Here is a 17,983-nt window from a genome sequence, read left to right as displayed (position 1 = left end):
GATCAGATCCCCCCTCAGTCTTCTCAAGACTAAACGGCCCCAGGGATCCCAGTCTCTCTTCATAGGGGAGATGCTCAAGTCCCCTAATCATCCTTGTGGCTCTCCCTTGGATTGTCTCCAGCAGGTCTCTGTCTCTCTTGAACTGGGGAGCCCAAAACTGGACGCAATATTCCAGGTGTGGTCTCAGCAGGGCAGAGTAGAGAGGTAGAAGGACTTCCCTAGACCTCCTATACCACACCTTTCTTGATGCATCCCAGGATCCCATTGGCTCTCTTGGCCACAAGAGCACATTGTTGTTCCATGGAGAACTTGCTGTCCACCAGCACTCCAAGGTCTTTCTCTGTGGAGCTGCTTTCCAGCAGGGCAGCCTCTAACCTGTACTGTTCCTGTTGTTATTTCTACCCAGATGTAGAAGCCTGCACTTGTCCTTATTAAACTTCATGAAGTTTGCCTGCACCCAGCTCTCAGCCTGTCCAGGTCATGTTGGATGGCTGCACAGCCAGAGGGGTGTCAGCCAACCCCCCAGTTTTGTATTGTCAGCAAACCTGATGAGAGTACTCTCAATGCCCTTACCCAGGTCGTTGATAAAGATATTGAACAAAACTGGACCCAGTACCGATCCCTGGGGGACACCACTTGCCACAGGCCTCCAAGTTGACTCTGTGCCATTGATGACAACCCTCTGAACTCTGTTGTGGAGCCAGTTTGCAATCCACCTCACTGACCAACCATCTATGCCACATCTCCTGAGCCTTTCTATGAGGATGTTATGGGAGACAGTATCAAAAGCATTACTGAAGTCAAGATATATGACATCCACTGCTATTCCCTCATCTACCCACTTGGTCATAACTTCACAGAAGGCTATCAGATTAGTTAGCCAAGATTTCCCCTTGGTAAATCCATGTTGGCTACTCCTGATAACCTTCTTGTCTTCCATGTGGTTAGAGATGACCTTCATAAATTCACATGGAACACATCATGGCAGCGATACAGAAAAGATCCCGTTCCTACTGGACTTGGTGGTCAGCATCTTTTTCAGGATAGTAGGTGGCCCTTTGTTTTTAGAAATGTTGAGAAGCACTCCAAGCACATCAAAAGAGTTTTTATAGTTATAAGCAATTTATCGGTTGGCTGGTCCACGTAATAGCTGTTTATTAAGGCATAAGCTAAGTACTTTGTAACCTTTAACAAATTATTTATAAGTGTTAATTAATAAAAAACATCTTTGTGCTAGTGTGCTGGCAGCATTATTCATCTGTTCTCAACATCATGAAAGACAAATACCCCCAATAGTCTCATTCAGCTTTCTTGGCAAGTGGGAATAAGGAGGAGTGAATAAGCAAGGTTACATGTGAAACATTGATTAGGAGGAAATGATTACCATATGAATTGGGTAATTCTGCTGAAATATTAAGAGAAGGTGATAAGAATAGAATGTTCTGGAGACTCTGCCAGTTTCCTTTCCCATGCATTGCATTAGTAGCATTGCAGTGTTAATGCATTCAGTCACTGAAAGAAAAGAGAAACAGGCCATTGGTGAACAGGCAGGGAAATGTCAAGCTTCACACAAGATGCAGATGTTCTTCATTATGCGGGGTATGAAAACTCTGAGAAAGGAGCTCATTAGTAGAGCTGGGTGAATAATAGGTTGTCTGGTTTTGTGGTCAAACCGAAAAACCAGGAGGGGAAAAAAGATCAAACTAAGGAAAAATTTTGAGGTTTTAAAAATTATTTTCTTGAAGGAAAAAAAAAAAAAAAAAGAGAGAGACTGGATACAAGGAAGGGGGTAGCACAAGCTGTCCTCTCCAAAACAGCTGATGCTGATGAGAACAGATACTTTTCAAGATAGCATGAATAGGGTATGTCTACGGTGTAATGGGGTATGTCTACTGTGTCATATCTTCTAAGTTTCATTTCCTGAGGCAGCTAGACATGAGTTTCCTTTTTGGAAGTTATACAGTCTTTGAGCATGGAGCTGAGAAGCTCTGCTGACAACAACTGTCTGCCTTGGATGATATAGATGCACCTTTTGTCTTTAAACTCAGAAAGTGAGAGCACACCAGATGCTATCATCTGTGATAGTTTCACAAGCCTTCCTGAGCTGCCAAATCAGCCAGGCTTTTTTCATCACTAAAAGGTGATTTTAATGATATCTTTTTGTCATAAGGCAGTAAACTGCTGGAAATATCTCAGTAAGGTAAGAACCTCTGCCTCTGTTACTTGTGCTTCCTCCCACACTCTTGCTTGACAGTGGTATGCATACCATGTAGGCATCTCTGCTCCCCATCTTGTGTCAAGAACTAGGACATGTCTTCACATTCTTTTCTAAGATCAAGATACAACTGACTATTATTGAGGAAAAAGTTAAACAGCGTGTTATCAGGCTCTGCTCCCATAGGAATCACACTTGTTATTAGAAGCTAACGAATAATGTGAAAAACATTCAGGAATATGATCTTTAGTTGCAAGGACTGAGATCTGCTTTTTAACACTGTCATGTGCTACATTTGAGTGTTCCAAACACTTGTTGAGTATTTGTGGCAGAAGATTCTCATTAGAGGTTTGTGGCTGGCTTAAGGATACAAAAGAGTGTGTTTGAAGATTTTTATTAACACATTTTGAGGGGTTCATTTTACCACCAAAGACAGAGTAAATTTGAAGAGTTTTGTGAGTTTGATCTTAGATTTAAAATGCTGGATTCTTCCCAACTATGGAACAGAGACTCCAGCACAGAAATACTTCGTGCCAAGAAAAGCAATTTAAACATGAGTAATGAGAGCACATTGTTAACCATTACTCTTTAAAGATCCATTTTTCATTTTTAAAGGCTGCACAAGCACAGCTATTTTTGGAAGTAACTTTCCCTTTGGTCCCTCTTCAAAACCACAGAACATTTATTCTCATTCAGTAAGGAAAGGTGAATACCTTAATTCAAACATCTTGTACAGTAAAAGCTAGACTTTCAGGGGAACTCATGACCAGGTTTTTAAGAGTACAGGCAGACTCAACCCCCAAAGTTCAACACTCAATAACTTAAGACCTTTTGCAAATCCAGATACTTGGTGCCAATATAAGACAGCCATTTCAAACGTTTCCTCCAATAGGGAGATACCATTCAGTGAAATGCACTGTGTTTTCCAGGTCATTGTGTAATATTTGAAACAAAATCCAATGTATCAATTAATTTGCACTTCCACAAATGCCCGAGTATTAAGATGATCTAATGAGAACAAAGTTAGCAGATTAAACAACTGTGAACTGCTTTTTCATTGCTGAATTACAGAATCAGTAGATGTCAGAAATGTAAATGAATGTACTGCTAGACTTTTACTGAATTCAAATTGATTTTCAGGCAGAACAAAAATTGGCTGAAGGACCATAAACAGAAGATAATAGACCACTGAGGAGAAGTACCTAGTGAAATGCCTCAGGGACATGCATTAGGCCTCATGGTACTTAATTTATTTTATTTAGATGACAAGACTGACTCTACAGGACACATTTTCAGCTCTGAGAGACTGTAGACCATTTAACTTCAAACAAAAACCGAGGACTAATGATTGAAACAGAAATTTTACAGAAATAAGGTGTTTGTCACTAGTCTGTGCTGCCAGGCTTCTCTCTACCCTTTCTCACATTCAGTTAAGCCTTACCTGAAGAGCCCCTTTCTTGTCTGTCTCAACCAGCTGGCTAGCCTGTCATAACTCACACCTGCCCTAAGAACTGTTTCCATTTTGTTGCTACAGGTGCCCTTACACCAAGATCCGAATTACACGTTTATCAGAAGGTCATGTTCAATATGAATTAAATCCAGCTGAAACTAGATAGTTGGTGACTTTCCCCTGAATTCATAGGTGTTTTATAAAAGGGACAGTTTCTCTCATGCCAGGCATATGGATATCCTGAACTGGTTGATGGAGCATCTTTAAAATCAAGTTCTATCAGACAGCTTGAAATGCTGTTAAAAGGGCTGCATGTAACATGCACTGAGGAAGAATTCCCACAGTTTTACCAAAGAAATAAAGTTATTACTGCAAACCAGATGTGATGTGCTTCATTGAGATGACTATTAGAGATTCAGAGAGAGAAGGCAATGAAAGGAAGATTTTGAAACAGATAAACATTGTACGGTCATCCAAAGGTAACTGAGAGGGGGGTGCAGGACTTACAATACTTCTTAATGCAAATGTATTACACACTGAAGTTCCTTTAAAATCCAAACTGGATTCAAATCTCTCACAAGTGAAAAGTCACTATGCCAGTTACCAGTAGTTTAAGCAAGATCAGTATCAGCTCAAGATTTCTCAGACTATTTCCAAAATGTTTGCTGCAGTCCATAATGCCCTAACTTTTCTGACACAAGTCTTGCTTTTCTTGACATATTCCAGCAGCCAGCCTATGAAAAAAATGCCCGGTGCAGTATTTTTGTAGATTTTATCAGAAATACTGTTTTTCTTTGTAGAAGCTCTGTTATTTTCCTAGCAGTTTGATATGAATTAAAATGCTTTATTTAGTGGAGTAATTTCTTTCTGATCTTTTTGATCGTGTACCTAAATAATATCTTTGCTTCCATGATGCTGCAAAGTGACTGCATATCATCAGTGCTCAATACTTATTGCAATGAGTTGCTTTCATTAATAAGGCATTCCTGATCACTAACTTCCTAGATCAAAGAAAGGAGCAGTTACTTAGTCACAATGGCTATTGTGCTGAAATAATTTCAGGACAGAATTTTTAGGGAAGAACAGCTTTTCTAAGAAAAACAGTAGAGTTTAGTCTAAGCAACAGCTGTGTGTGAACTGTGTTCATTGTGCATGGACTGCATCCATTGTTATGGGTGTGAAGAAGCTTATTTAATATGAGAGTAATCAGGAGTGTGTGATGGTTTTAGTGATAGTTAATTTGATTAAGAAAGGGTACTGTTGATTAATATGTGTAAACAATTATAATGCTTTTTCCATTTTCCTTTAATTGTGTTCCATCTCTTTGATTTCTCCCAAGTAACTATAGACAAGTCATCTCCATGCTTTTAAATCCCCCCAAATGAAAACTTAATCTTTTTCATGTCTGTGGTCAAACGCCAGCTCTCAATTTTAAAATACATGTCCCTTCTCCTTTCATTGCCAGCAGTGCTGCCTGTGTATATTCTGACTTCCTCACTGTTGCCTCAGGTAGGAGCTGGACTAATTACCAAAAAATGAACCATATGTTCTCCTATACTCTCCAGGTCTGCTGCTGCAAACATTTCCATGTTTAACTTAAGATATGTGAGTAGTATCCCTGAACTGAGAGATTACAAACCCAGGCATGCATCGTACTGAAGTATAAGATCTTCACCATTAATCTCTTCTTTCACCAATTAATTTTATTTACCTCTCATGTTCTTGCCTGCACAAAGCAATTAAAGCCAATTGTTTAGAGGACCTTAGATAGTTGACTTTAACTTCCTTTTAATTTTTTTTTTAACTTTCTTTTCTTTTCCTAGCTTATCAGTGTCTATTTTTGCAGCCTAGAAGATTAATAATTACTTAGTAGATGTGTGTAAATACTTCTCTGTGTGTTCAAATATGGGTTTTGTACCTAGGGAGGCTTGACTACTGTTTGTTCTCTTTTTTAAACAACCTCATGAAGAATATTGCATCAATCTTTCAGTGCCTTCAAAATGGATATAGAATCCAGGGTGAAAGGCTGACTTTGCATCACATCCAGGGTAGCAGGAGGCTAACTGAGATATGGTGTCTCACAGGAGGTTTGCAGCTACCTTCAATGAAAGGGTCAATGTCATTGCAGAAGAAGAACTTGCCAGAATGAGGAAGTTTTACACTAGTAAGTTTGGTGTTTATCTTACAGGCTTTTATGCACGCTGATGTACACATAAACATATGGAAAATAAGAAACTTCTTGATTGTGGGACATGCATGAAAAGAAATGTTTTATTATCAGTGCTTGTCCCTGTAAGTGCCATTGCTTGTGGAACCAGGGCACTCAAGGCTAAGGACACTTAAAAAGAAACAAATAGCTGGAAAAATTACTAGTGATTAAGGCAAAAACTTAGAAGCTCTTGAAATAACATATACACAGGATGAAACTTTGGCTGAACACTGCCTCATCTTTTGGATTATTTGGCTGTTAGTTTCCTGCAGTGGGTAAGGATTGCTCCTGGACACTGACACAAAATTCTTACCTGGATGATGAATAAAAAGATAAAATTTGTCTTTTTTAGCATTTATAGCAAAATTGCTAAATATCACTTCGTAACATTGCTTGTTTTAGTACTGTTGAACAAGTTTAATAACATCAGAATTTGCAGGTAAGGGCACTGAATGTTACCCTGCATTGTAATTTCCACATTGTGTATATTCTCAACAAATTAAATTAAATATAAAAGGCAGACTTTATAATATGTAAATATGGCCTGTTGCAGCTTACTGATGCCACAAACATTTCAAGGCATTTCATAGGATTTTGCATCTAACTAGTATGTTATTTTCTCAGGAAATATAATAATAATAATTAAATAACAGACACAAACTTTTGTGACTGAGATTGCAACTCCAGAGGTTTCATAGAGAGATGCCATAGGCAAAATGTTCCTTTTGTTAGTTTTATAGGCAACAACAAGGCCTATTTGAATCTGCAAACTTTGATAGAATGTAGAAAATCATGTTATGAAATGTAAAGAAGGAAGATACAATTGTTGACATTTCTACAAATGGCTAAGAATTTAGGGATTAAAAAAGTTTAAAAAAAGTCCATAACTGTAAAGAAAGTCAACTGACCTTGTAAACATTTTTATGGAAAGCTGAGTTTTACTCCAGAAGAAATAAAAAAACCCCAACCAACCAACCAACCAACCAACCACCAACCCCAAATTATTCACTTGAAGGACACAGTACACTCACACTAAGCAGTAGCTCAAATACTCATTTATCATATCCCAGTGGATCAAAATCATAGATTAAAGCAGTGTAGTCTACATAAAGCTAATAATGAAGTAAGAAAGGCATGAGTCACCAAGGTAGAATTTTCACCTGAAAAGAAACAGCTGTAGCCCATGCAAACGTGTTTTGGCAGCTGCTGAAACATTATGATCTGAAGGCTGTTTAGATTTTTGTCACATTCCAGTATCATGGTTTCTAACAAACAGACACATGCCCTATCAAAAGGGTGAATCAACCTTTTGCTATGTACTCTACATGCTTTTTTTCTCTCATTCAGATAACTCTAAGTGCCCAAATCCTTGTCGGATAAATCAGTATTCAGACCTTTGACAACAACCATGATTCAGCAAAGCATATAAGCCTGTGGCTAACATTAAAGAAATATTAAGCTTTCTGCCTTTAGCTTACTAATGTAATTATATGACCAACTTTTTGTCAGTGTTTCTCATGGGCATGCTAGACAAATACATTTGATTTTGATGGTGTAAAGTATGAGTAACAGAAAAAGAGATTAAGATTCTAATTGACATTTATGTTATTGTGAAACCAACAACTATTTCTAGATGTCTTCTTGTTTTAATTTATCCACTTTCTGGCAGGCTGTGGAATTAATCTTGGTCTGTAAGATTTAGAATTATCAGAAGAATTAATTTAGGGGATTGATGCAGCAATGGATCAGACTGATCTATTTGAGGCACTATTTGCTAAAATATGATTCTGAAAACCAAGTTACAGAAAATTTTAAGCAGAATAAAGTATTTACTACCCTGCCTGAATGAACATGATGACAGAGATCACTGTAATAATACAAAGACCCATTCTCTTTCTGCAATGAAAGAAAACGGATTGTAACATAACTCCTATTAGAAAACAAAACAACAAACAACAACCCCCAAAAGGCAACAAGAACAATGCACATACCTCATGCTTCAATGGTAAGTGTGTATACTCAGTCCACTTATATACAATTTCTTGCTTTCCTAATACAGAGCTGATGGGGAAGAAATGATAAGGAGAAAGAGTGTGCTACTCCTATTGTTTTGGGGACCTGAGAAAATGTCTTAATTTGTGGTAAAACTGTTACAGGCTTCAGTCTGTGTCCTGATGTTAGAGTCCAGCTCATACAGGAATCGTGGCCATTGTTTTCTGCCTCTTGAGAAACCTATTGGAACTAGTTCTGTGTTTTGGTACAAATGGACAGAAACCTGGACTTGCATGGACCCCAACTTGTGTAGCCAGGCAATTCATTAACATCCATGTTTCTCTGTCAAACCAAGCCTTTGTTTTTAATTCAATAAATATTTTTACATGAAAGACACTGGCTCTCTTTAATGGGTATATACACACATTTATGCCTAATTTTACGATTCTGTTTCTCTTTCTAATCTAAACCACACCCTGCAGCCTTCACATTGCAATACTGTAATGCTGCTGTTCACATTCAGGACATATTGCATACTTCATGCAATGCAGCTGGTTGGGATAGGATAACTGCCAGACAAATGATTTCCATCTTCCCACTGAATACAATTATGGAATGCTGATACCAACAGACTAAAGAAGGAAGAAGTATAACAACTACCTTTTCCTACCGTACTATTCTAGACTAATACTATTTTTCTGTGCTACAAATATTGACCTAAATACGCAATTTTCTTGAGACCTGGCACATCTCTCCACTCAGCCACCTATGGAGTATTTCAGCAGCTTCCTGGAGCAGAAGTGAGTATGTCACTGCAGTTTGTTTCCCCATATGTTTACCCCCAGCCTTTTAAAACACTCACATGAAAGATGGCTCTTGATGATGTATAAGTCTTTATTTCTACCAAGAAGAGATAATTTAGTAGGTATAAATTCCTCAGGGAAACTGACAAAATGATGGGAGCAGCAGGGCAGAAAAAAGTTCAGTCTGCGTTTTTCTAGACAGATATTAGCATTGGCATAGAGCGAGCCATACAGGTCAGCATCTCAAGTGGTGTATAAAAGCGCTACCCAAAGGCGTGGGAGCACTCCACGGCATTCGTGGGGCTGCACTGCCACCTACTGGAGTGCTCAGCGATTGCAGTCCAACACGGTTTGGGGTTTTTTGTGCTTAAAACACCGAAGAACTACAATGGGAAGCTGCTGTTACAACTGTTGGCAGTGTGGTTTGCTTATATGAATAGATCTGAATATATCAGCATTTGGATAGGGGATCAGAGGCAAGTCAGAGGGAGGGCATGTTTCCTGCGTACTGGTAGTAGCTATGGTACTTCACCTCACACAGCTGCAAAGTAGGCTCCCTGGGCTTCAGCTTCCAGGACAGGAGATACTACGAGTGACACTCAATTCACTAACCTGTAGTGCTTCAGTCTGTGCAGCCGACTGTATTTACGTGGCCTGGCACAGGAGCCCATACAGCTGGGCAGGCAAGGTGGCCTGCAGCCTCCTGGGCACATCTTCAGCACGGGAAGAGGTACTTCTGTCCAGCCAGGCCATCCTTGCCTGCAATGGAGGAGCTAACACGGCCACGCTGTGGTAAAATCTCGCCCCAGAGATCAGGACGTGACAATTAATGTCAAAAAGCTTAAAGAACAGTTCACTTTCCACTGTTTTCTGGGGCTTCTTCGTTTTCCTGCCCCTCTCTGAAAACAGGGCTGGAAACACCAAATCCCCCCCAAAATCTGATATTCTTGTGCTATCCACACCACAAAACGTTGACTCACTCGAGGCCCGTCAGCGTTTGCAATCTCAGTGACAGGGGTAATACCCACCGGGCTGAAGGCGGGCCTGGCGAATGATAAACGCCACCCGCCTTCTCCATCCTCCCGGCACGTCGGACTACGCTTCCCAAGTGCCCTGCTGCCTAAGCTCCGCGCAATTGGCGGGACCGGCCGGAAGGGGCTGTGCAGCGCGGCTGCTGCCTGGCGGTGGCGGCGGAGCAGCGCTGTGTGGGGCGCCCGGCCCAATGGCGGCGCTGAAGTACGCGGGGCTTGAGGATACGGACAGCGAGGAGGAGCTGCCGCCGGGCTGGGAGGAGCGGACCACCAAGGACGGCTGGGTTTATTACGCGAAGTAAGGCACGGGGGTGGGCAAGCTTGGAGCCCTCTGACCGCCCGTCTCTTGGCCCTGGGGCGGCATCCGCGGAGCTGCCGCTGCTGCCCCCCAGCGCGGGGGGCAGGAGCCGTCGTTTCCCGCCCTTTACCCTAGGGGCGGTGGGGGCCGGAGCCGGGCACGGTGACGGCAGCGCTCCGCGGGTGACTGTTTCCGCGTGCGGCGCCCTCCTGACGCCTAGCAGCGCAGAGTGTGGGCTGGGCTCTGCCAGGGCAGCGGCAGAGAGGCTGGAGGAGCGGCAGGAGAGCGGGCAGGTGGTTCTGTGCAGTACTGACTGGCGCCGGGCACAGCCACAGCCTCCTGCCTCCTCCGGGAGTGATGCTGGAGTGGGTGCAGGAGCGAGCTGTCAGCGGTTTTTGCTGGTGCAGTGCACTTCATGCTTCTGTGGGGAGTCCTTAACACGTGTAGGCAGCGGAGCCTTACACAGTATTGTAGCCTTATGTATTCCTACATGAAGGGAAACTGATTTAAATGAATAAAATCCCTGACTAGTCTGCTAGTCAAGGCCTTTGGATAAGTCTATCTGCCCAAAGCTGCTTGTGTAGAAATCCAAACTTGCTTACCTTGTAGGTGACAAATCAATATGTCATAGAACAGTTTTAGAATGGTGCTTTTGTCATTTGAAAACTTCCTAATATTACTTCTACTAGTTTCTGTTAAATTCTTTTCTTGCTTCTTTCTTCCGTTTTCCTGCCAGGCATCACTATTTTTGGACACATTTTCTGAGTCTGTTAATAGTATTCTTTAATGACTTTAGGGTTTTCTTTCTTTTTTTGTTGTAAAGCAGCAAAGCTTCAATTGGAAGTCAAACATCAGTTTGAAATTTTTTAGCCTCTTGTGCTCTCTGGTTAGTTGGTTTTCCATCAGAACTGTGGCTGTATGGAAACCTGGTAACTTCTAACAGCAGTTTTGACCTTTCTTAAAGAAGAAATTTACATGTTTCCAAGCCATTTTCTGAACTGTATTAAATAAACAAACAAACTTTGTTTACCATATGAAAACAAAGTTTGGATTACATCAGCAAATTATTGGGCAATTTAAAAAATCTTAAACTTTTTGTTTCCCACAGTCACCTGGAAGAAAAAACACAATGGGAGCATCCTAAGTCTGGGAAGAGGAAACGTGTTGCAGGAGGTTTGTGTTAAGCTTTTGTGAAGAATTGAAATTGTGTTAAAAACATCAGTTGGAGTTTGTGCAGCAATTAGAATCCATTTTGATCTTTTATTTGACGGTCATCCAGGCAAACTGAGCTTGCAAAATCCAGCTGATTTCAGTGGGGCTTTACTTGTGTGATTGTGCCTGTGTAGAGCAATCATTTTACAGGTTTATGGCTTTATTATGATGCTCTAAAAATCCAGTGTACTAATACCAGGATAAAAGGATCAAGGGATTGTTTTACTGTGGCTTGTAAAACATATAGATAAATCAACCTTTACAGAACTCTCTGATTGTGTTCTGGTATCTTGGTGTTCACTAGATAATTTTTATAGTTGGATTATATTCTTTCAAGAATCTTTTATCAAAGAACATCCCAGGCACAGAAGGAAGTCCTGTTTTCATTTTACAACGGAATGTTTGTGCCAGTGGAGAAGACAGCCAGTGTTGCAGGACACTTCCAGAGGTGTATGACTTCTTAAGGACCATGGATCAGTGTCTTAAATTAGATCTTCCCAGAAGCTGGATATGGCATACCTAGGGGGACTATGCTGTTGGCAAGCTGTGCTTCTTTTGGCATTACTAATGTGGCAATAACTGGATTATTTTTGGTAGATTTTTAACAGATTGAATTGTACTTCAATACTTTTCTGTCAGGATTGGAAACACTGGAAATAGGATCTGTCAAGCACTTTCGTAGGGTCTTTTATATAAGAATTTACTTGGTAAAGATGTGTAATTTTTGTTACTTTATCTGTCCTTCCAATTTTACAGAATCACAGAATCAGTTAGGTTCTATTTAAAATATCCCATACTCCCTTGGATGTTGTGAGCTTCCAGCTTTTGGTATGTGTAGTATGTAACTTTTCGTACATTTAGTTGAATGTATTTGCTTCATCAGGGTAAGATACTGAACTGTGTGCAGCATAGGTGTGTATGTGCTGGAAAGTGTGGTTGCATTTTGCCTGTTTGTGCTATAACATGAAAAAATCTATGTAACTAATTTTTAGATTATCTTTATACTTGACATGCAAATCACTACACATGTGCCTGATCTCCTGTGTACTGTGCTTTTATTAGAGACAGTTGTGTGTGGTTAGGGAAGCAGTCCTTACTTCAAGTTCCAATATTGAAGTGCAGCAGGTAGCTGCATTACCTACAGAAATAAAGCAGAATTTTCCCACATCTTTATGAGAAATCACTTAAACCTCAAATGTGAGTATACTGTAGTGCATGACAATATAATGTTGTGTGTGTTTCCTAGATCTGCCATATGGATGGGAGCAGGAGACTGATGAAAAAGGACAAGTCTATTTTGTAGAGTAAGTATGTTAAAATGTAGAGTATGGGCAAGTAGGACAGCTGTGTTTCATGTTGGTAGCCTGTTTTGAGTTATGATGCTGTGAAAATACCAGATGGAATGGGAAGGAAACAAGTAAGTACAACTTCAGAATCCATGTGTAGATATTACAATCATAGCAGTGTCTAAACACATTTGTGGTTTTCTGAGTTGTGTGTGCACAGAGTAGCTTGGGTGGCAGATTGAAATGACTTGCATATCCATATCTCAAAATGTTAGCTGACCCTCAGGTAGTGTTTATCTGGGCTTGTTTTCTATATGCACCTTTACACAGGTGCTTTGCTGTGCTTTAAGCATGTAAGATAAAACCAAAATTGCTGCAGCTTTGACTCACTTGCCATGTAGAGCACAGGAATAATGAAGAACAAGTCTTAGCTATCAAAGATTTTTACAAAGGTAAGAGCAGAAAGATTTCTGGGAATGTTTCCTTTCTAGCTTTTCAATGGCAGGGTCAAAATGGGGTCAGTTATCTTAAACCGACTTGGCAGAGTGAAACATATTCCCAGGCCAAAATAGTAAGTGTAGCCTTTTTGTCCTCTAATTAAGGGCTGAAGCCTGAAAGGTGTTGCTTAGTGTCTAAATTATCTAAAGAAACCTAAAACTCTGTTTTAGAAAGATGAGCCCAACCCCAATTGTGTTATTTGCTGAGCTGATGTGAAGCAATTTGTTTCTAGTTGTTTGAGGAAAAAAAGCACTGATCTACCTGTTTCATTGCTAGATAGTTGTAAGGGAGCAGTGCAGGTCTCTTTTGTAAGCTACTAAGAGGACATGATCTCTCATATAATGTGCTTTTTGCCTTCAACAAAATTCTGCTTTCTATGTCAGGGGTTCACATGAAGTTCAGATAGTATTGTGAACTATGAATACAATTTTAATAGGTGCTGTCACCACTGGAAAAATGTCTGGTATAAAAGGAATCAGCATCATTGTAACAAAATTGAAAAAAAAAAGAAACCAGTTTTGGAGAATTTAAATAATGCACTGGAATTGAACACAGCAGTGGTTGAAATATGTTTAAAATCTAGATGCAGACTACAGAAGGATCCAGGTAGTTGAATTCTTTTGGGTTTTTTTGCAGCCACATAAACAAAAGGACTACCTACCTTGACCCGAGACTGGCCTTTACAGTTGAAGATAATCCAGTAAAACCTACTACTAGACAAAAATATGATGGAAACAGCACTGCAATGGAAATACTCCAGGGTCGTGACTTGAGTGGGAAAGTGGTTATAATCACAGGAGCAAATTCAGGAATAGGTAGGTTGACATTGCACATAAGGTAAAAGATGGCAATCTTTATCTTACAGGCTACTTTGTTGTTCAAACAAGTATTTCAAAAAAGTCTGTGTGCTTTTGGTGGTTTGCATTATTTCCATCTAAAACTTCTCGTTAGAAAGCTTTGTTCAGATTTGTGTAGTGCTTTCTAAAAACGTGGATGATTTGAAGGAGAGCTGCAGGAAAGACATCAAGTTCTGAAACAACTGGGTTTTGTCTGTTAAATGGTGATGGAGGCATTTTACATTATATAAGTGTATAAATGATGGCTGTGACACAGAGGGGAAGTTTCCTTGCCCTGGACAATAAGATGACAAAAAGAGTGAGATTTGTGAGGAGACTTCAGAGAAAGTCTTCGGAAAAACTTTCTAATAGCAGCAAGTAAACTCAGGTAAAGGCTTTCCAAGGAGGCTGTGAAATTTTTACCTCTAAAGGTATTTTCAAGTCAACCTGATGATGGACTTGTGTCAGAATGTCATATTGGATGCTCCTTTAGGGCAATAAAATATGACTTTTTGAAATCCTCATTGGTTGTATTTTCTAGCAGGTTCATAAATCCTTGCAGACACTCAGCTTGTTTAGGGATCCATTCCATAGTATTACTTCTGTAGTGGCTGAATATTTGGGAGATTCTAATTAGCTGCTTTTGTTTCCTTTTATAATGAAGCTTTGGTGCTTAGGAGCTTTGCCTCTTTTCTCAGAAGACAGGATTTCTTCTCCAACTTCATTTGCTAGGTTGTTTGAAGTTCCACTCAGCAACCTGCCCCAGATATGCCTTTTTTTCTGTGGATTAAATTTGTAGAGGATCCACAAATATTAAAACACTGATGTAGTTTGGTGTTAGATTTTAACTTTTTTGGTAAATGAGGTGACCTATCTAAATCCTTTTCTGGTTGGCATTTTTCTTTATGGTGGGATTGCATCAATACTGAGAGTCCTTAGGTACGAAATATGATGTCTTTTAGTGTAGGAACTTGACTTTGATGCATTTATGAGGACATACTTGGAGACTTTCTCAACAATGGGTGAATAACAGGACTTACCACCCTGAATTCTTTTGGTCTTTACCTCAATTATTTAAGAGTGTGCTATCCCACAGGAATCAATGAAGAATCTGCAGCTTTCCTGTGGCTTGCAATTTAGTTAAGAGCACAGGTCCCACTCTTACTGCATGATAAGCTGCTACAGATTGCTATTGCAGCTAGGACAGCAAGTGTTGGATTTACCCATCTCAGTGAAGTGTTCTCTAGTAAGATTTAAGTTCCATATTCTTGGCACAGCATGTCTTTACATTGCATCCAGCTGCAGAATTTGTTTTACATGCAGTTGTGCAGTCTCAGAGTATTTAAGAGCTACCTGGACTCAAATGATTTGCCTTCAGCAGGAGAAGACCTACAGTTCAGATTTGCTGAAGGAGTTGCAATTGTTTCATATATGGCAAAAGTTTCATCCAGTGTGGTGCTTTTGTCAAGATTTTTTTTTGCTGTTTATTCCTTAGTTTATAATCTGGATTGAGGAGCATATCCTGCACCAAATTTTCTTCACTTCTGACATCACTTCTGACATATATCCACAGATGTATGTGCACAGATACTTTCTTGAATTCTAGTGGTAGGTGAGGGCAGGATATCACCCCTGGTCAGAAGCATATCAAGAAGAGTGGGAGTGAAGTAAACCATGGACTTGTGCTGCTGTATGATTTTAGCACATAAGGAGTCCAGAATTACAAAGGTGATGTAGCAAATGTATGATTAAGGTGGTGTTATGGCCTATGTAACTCAAAACTTAGGTGTACAGTGTTGCATTTAGTATTTCTATAGTCCTAGGCTTTGTGGCTCATACTACTTACCAGTTGCTATGGAGGATGGATTAAGGAGAAAGCACTTCTAGGATTTATGCTTTTTGTGTAATCTATGTTCTTTTTTCCTAGGTCTAGGAGCTTCTGAGATGTTTACCTAATTACTGAGTGCTATGGATGACTTAAGCAATGGTAGAGTTCTAGTGGAATCACACATCTTAAAAGTGATTGCCATTAAATTCTCTAACATGTCTGTAAAATGGGGAGACTGCTCTGTGGTTCTTCTTTTCATTACTGATTAGAAATATGGACTTAATTCCCTAAATTACATACTCGCTTTCCTAACTTAGTCCTTAAAATTGCAGCAAAAAGTATGGATAAAAATATGTACATGGAAAAAAATTAGATTTGTAAACACTTCATTAGTTTTCATTAGCAACTTGGAAAAGGTTAATGAATTATTCTTTTCCTACAATATAAAGGGACCATAGCAGATCAAGAATTATTAGTAAAATGTTTTCTTAATTTGGAATTTTTTTCTTCTGACAGTGTAGTCCAAGTAGATTTTTCTCTCCTTTTTTGTTTTTTTTTTTTTTCAAGCTCAATCAAAATTTGTCTGAGTATCACAGCAGAAGATGAGGTGGCTTTTAGTCATGGTAAAGGTGATGTAGTAAAAAGAAGGCTGACTTACTGAACAGTTTAGTCTTGTGTCAATCCCTCTGGTTTTGAAAACTTGTTTTTCTATGTACATTTAACTCTGGGTAGTGTAAATTGTCAGTTTGTTCTCTCAAAGTCAGTAAGACTTGCTCTGCTGTGAGGAATTTGAGATAGCTTGTAGTTTTCTCTGTGTGTTTTAATGTCTTAGAAGTTTCAGCATCACTTAGGTTACAGAGAAAACACTTCCCTAGCATGCTTCTTGTATGAATAAGCTCATGCTCTCTTAATTTTTCCACTAGAGGGCTGTGTTGCTCTTTGAAAATACTAAACAAAAGAGACCTGGTGCTTTTTCCTCTTTTTAATAAATGCTCCTGTACTTTTGTTGTTTGTGGGTTTAGTTATTAGGACTAGAATTCAAAATTTTTAAAAAGCATGTCAGCTGTTAATCTAGCTTTTAATTTTTCTAGAGAGATGTGGTATTTTTCAACTGTATGTAAGCAATCTCCTTGAGTCAATTATTTAAAAAAAAATATAACTTGATTTTAGTATCAGGGAGACAGTTGCGTAGCTCGTGTTTTTCTGTGACTTGTCTGAAGTCTGGTTTTAAGATTTGTATAGCTATATGAGCTTGAAAATACAATGTATTCTGTTTTCTGTGTCAGGTACAGTTAGCTCTAACCAGTTGTGACTATGCATGACTAGTGAAATGTAAGTAGTAGCAGTATGTTATGGAAGTGCAAAATGTGTATATTCTGTGCACTCAGGCAAAGTTTTAGGTGATCCTGCTTTGGCAGGGGGCTTGGACTCTGAAGGTCCTTTACAACCTCTGATGTTCCATGATTCTGTACATCATATGGCAGAAGCTAATGAAAGTTTGTTTTATTGAGAGAGTGATATTGCATAGCATTAGAATTCCTGATTTCTGAGCTATGTCCTGTAGTAGTGTTTGATCTTTTTTTCTTTTTTTTATATTGCTTTGTGTCATTCTCGTAGTTAAAAAGCAGAATATGCTTCAGAACCTTGATAGAAGCAGGTGGTTAACCTTTGCATTTCTCATGCCAACTCAGTAATAGCTAATTGAGTAATGGCTATTTAAGCTACTAACCGTGAGAAGAGCAAAATTAAACTTTTAAAGCTTATCTACATTTCTTGTGAAGGTCATTTAAGGTCTCTAATAGACGCTGGCTAGCTTTCACTGCTGTGCCCTGGATCTATTTGCAATGGAGAAATAGGAAAAGTATGATGAAAAAGAACACCATTACTTAAGGAATCAGAACCTGACCTCTCTACCTGCAGAGAAGAGGATTTTGTGCTTATGGGGGACCATTATAGTTGCAGAAGTTATTGATACTGTTTGTAGGCAATATATATATATATATATATATTATTTTTTTTTTTTAACTGAGGCTGTCTTTATCAGCCTTCACAAAGAAGGTAACATTTGCTGAATCCTAATTAGGCCAGTGAATGGTCTCATTTAAGTCAAGCATGAATCATATGGGAGGAATAAAACAGACCCTTACAACTACCATTGAGGCCTCTCATTTTAATAGTAGTAGCCTAACTGTCTTAAATATGTCTTTCACTGCATTGTGTGGAGTTTGGAGGTCTGAACCCACAGATGCTTGTGTGAATCTGTCAGCAAGGAATTGGTCAGCCCTATTTTTGAGCTAGATTGCAAATTTTCCTTGAAAAATACGC

General features: G+C 39.4%; 1 protein-coding gene across 1 annotated transcript in view; it reads left to right on the top strand.

The window, feature by feature from the left end:
- The first annotated feature begins 9,891 nt into the window (after positions 1-9,891).
- WWOX (WW domain containing oxidoreductase) overlaps positions 9,892-17,983 on the top strand; it is a 508,073-nt gene continuing 499,981 nt past the window's right edge. Inside the window, exons 1-4 of the mRNA XM_054389829.1 lie at positions 9,892-9,998; positions 11,107-11,171; positions 12,457-12,514; positions 13,631-13,809. Of these exons, the coding sequence (XP_054245804.1) occupies positions 9,892-9,998; positions 11,107-11,171; positions 12,457-12,514; positions 13,631-13,809 (409 nt within the window). The remainder of the gene's footprint in view (positions 9,999-11,106; positions 11,172-12,456; positions 12,515-13,630; positions 13,810-17,983) is intronic.

The sequence above is a fragment of the Indicator indicator genome, chromosome 19, assembly GCF_027791375.1.
Source record: "Indicator indicator isolate 239-I01 chromosome 19, UM_Iind_1.1, whole genome shotgun sequence".
Taxonomy (NCBI): Eukaryota; Metazoa; Chordata; class Aves; order Piciformes; family Indicatoridae; genus Indicator; species Indicator indicator.
Note: the sequence above shows the minus strand (reverse complement) of the source record. Positions and strands in the feature narration are given on the sequence as shown.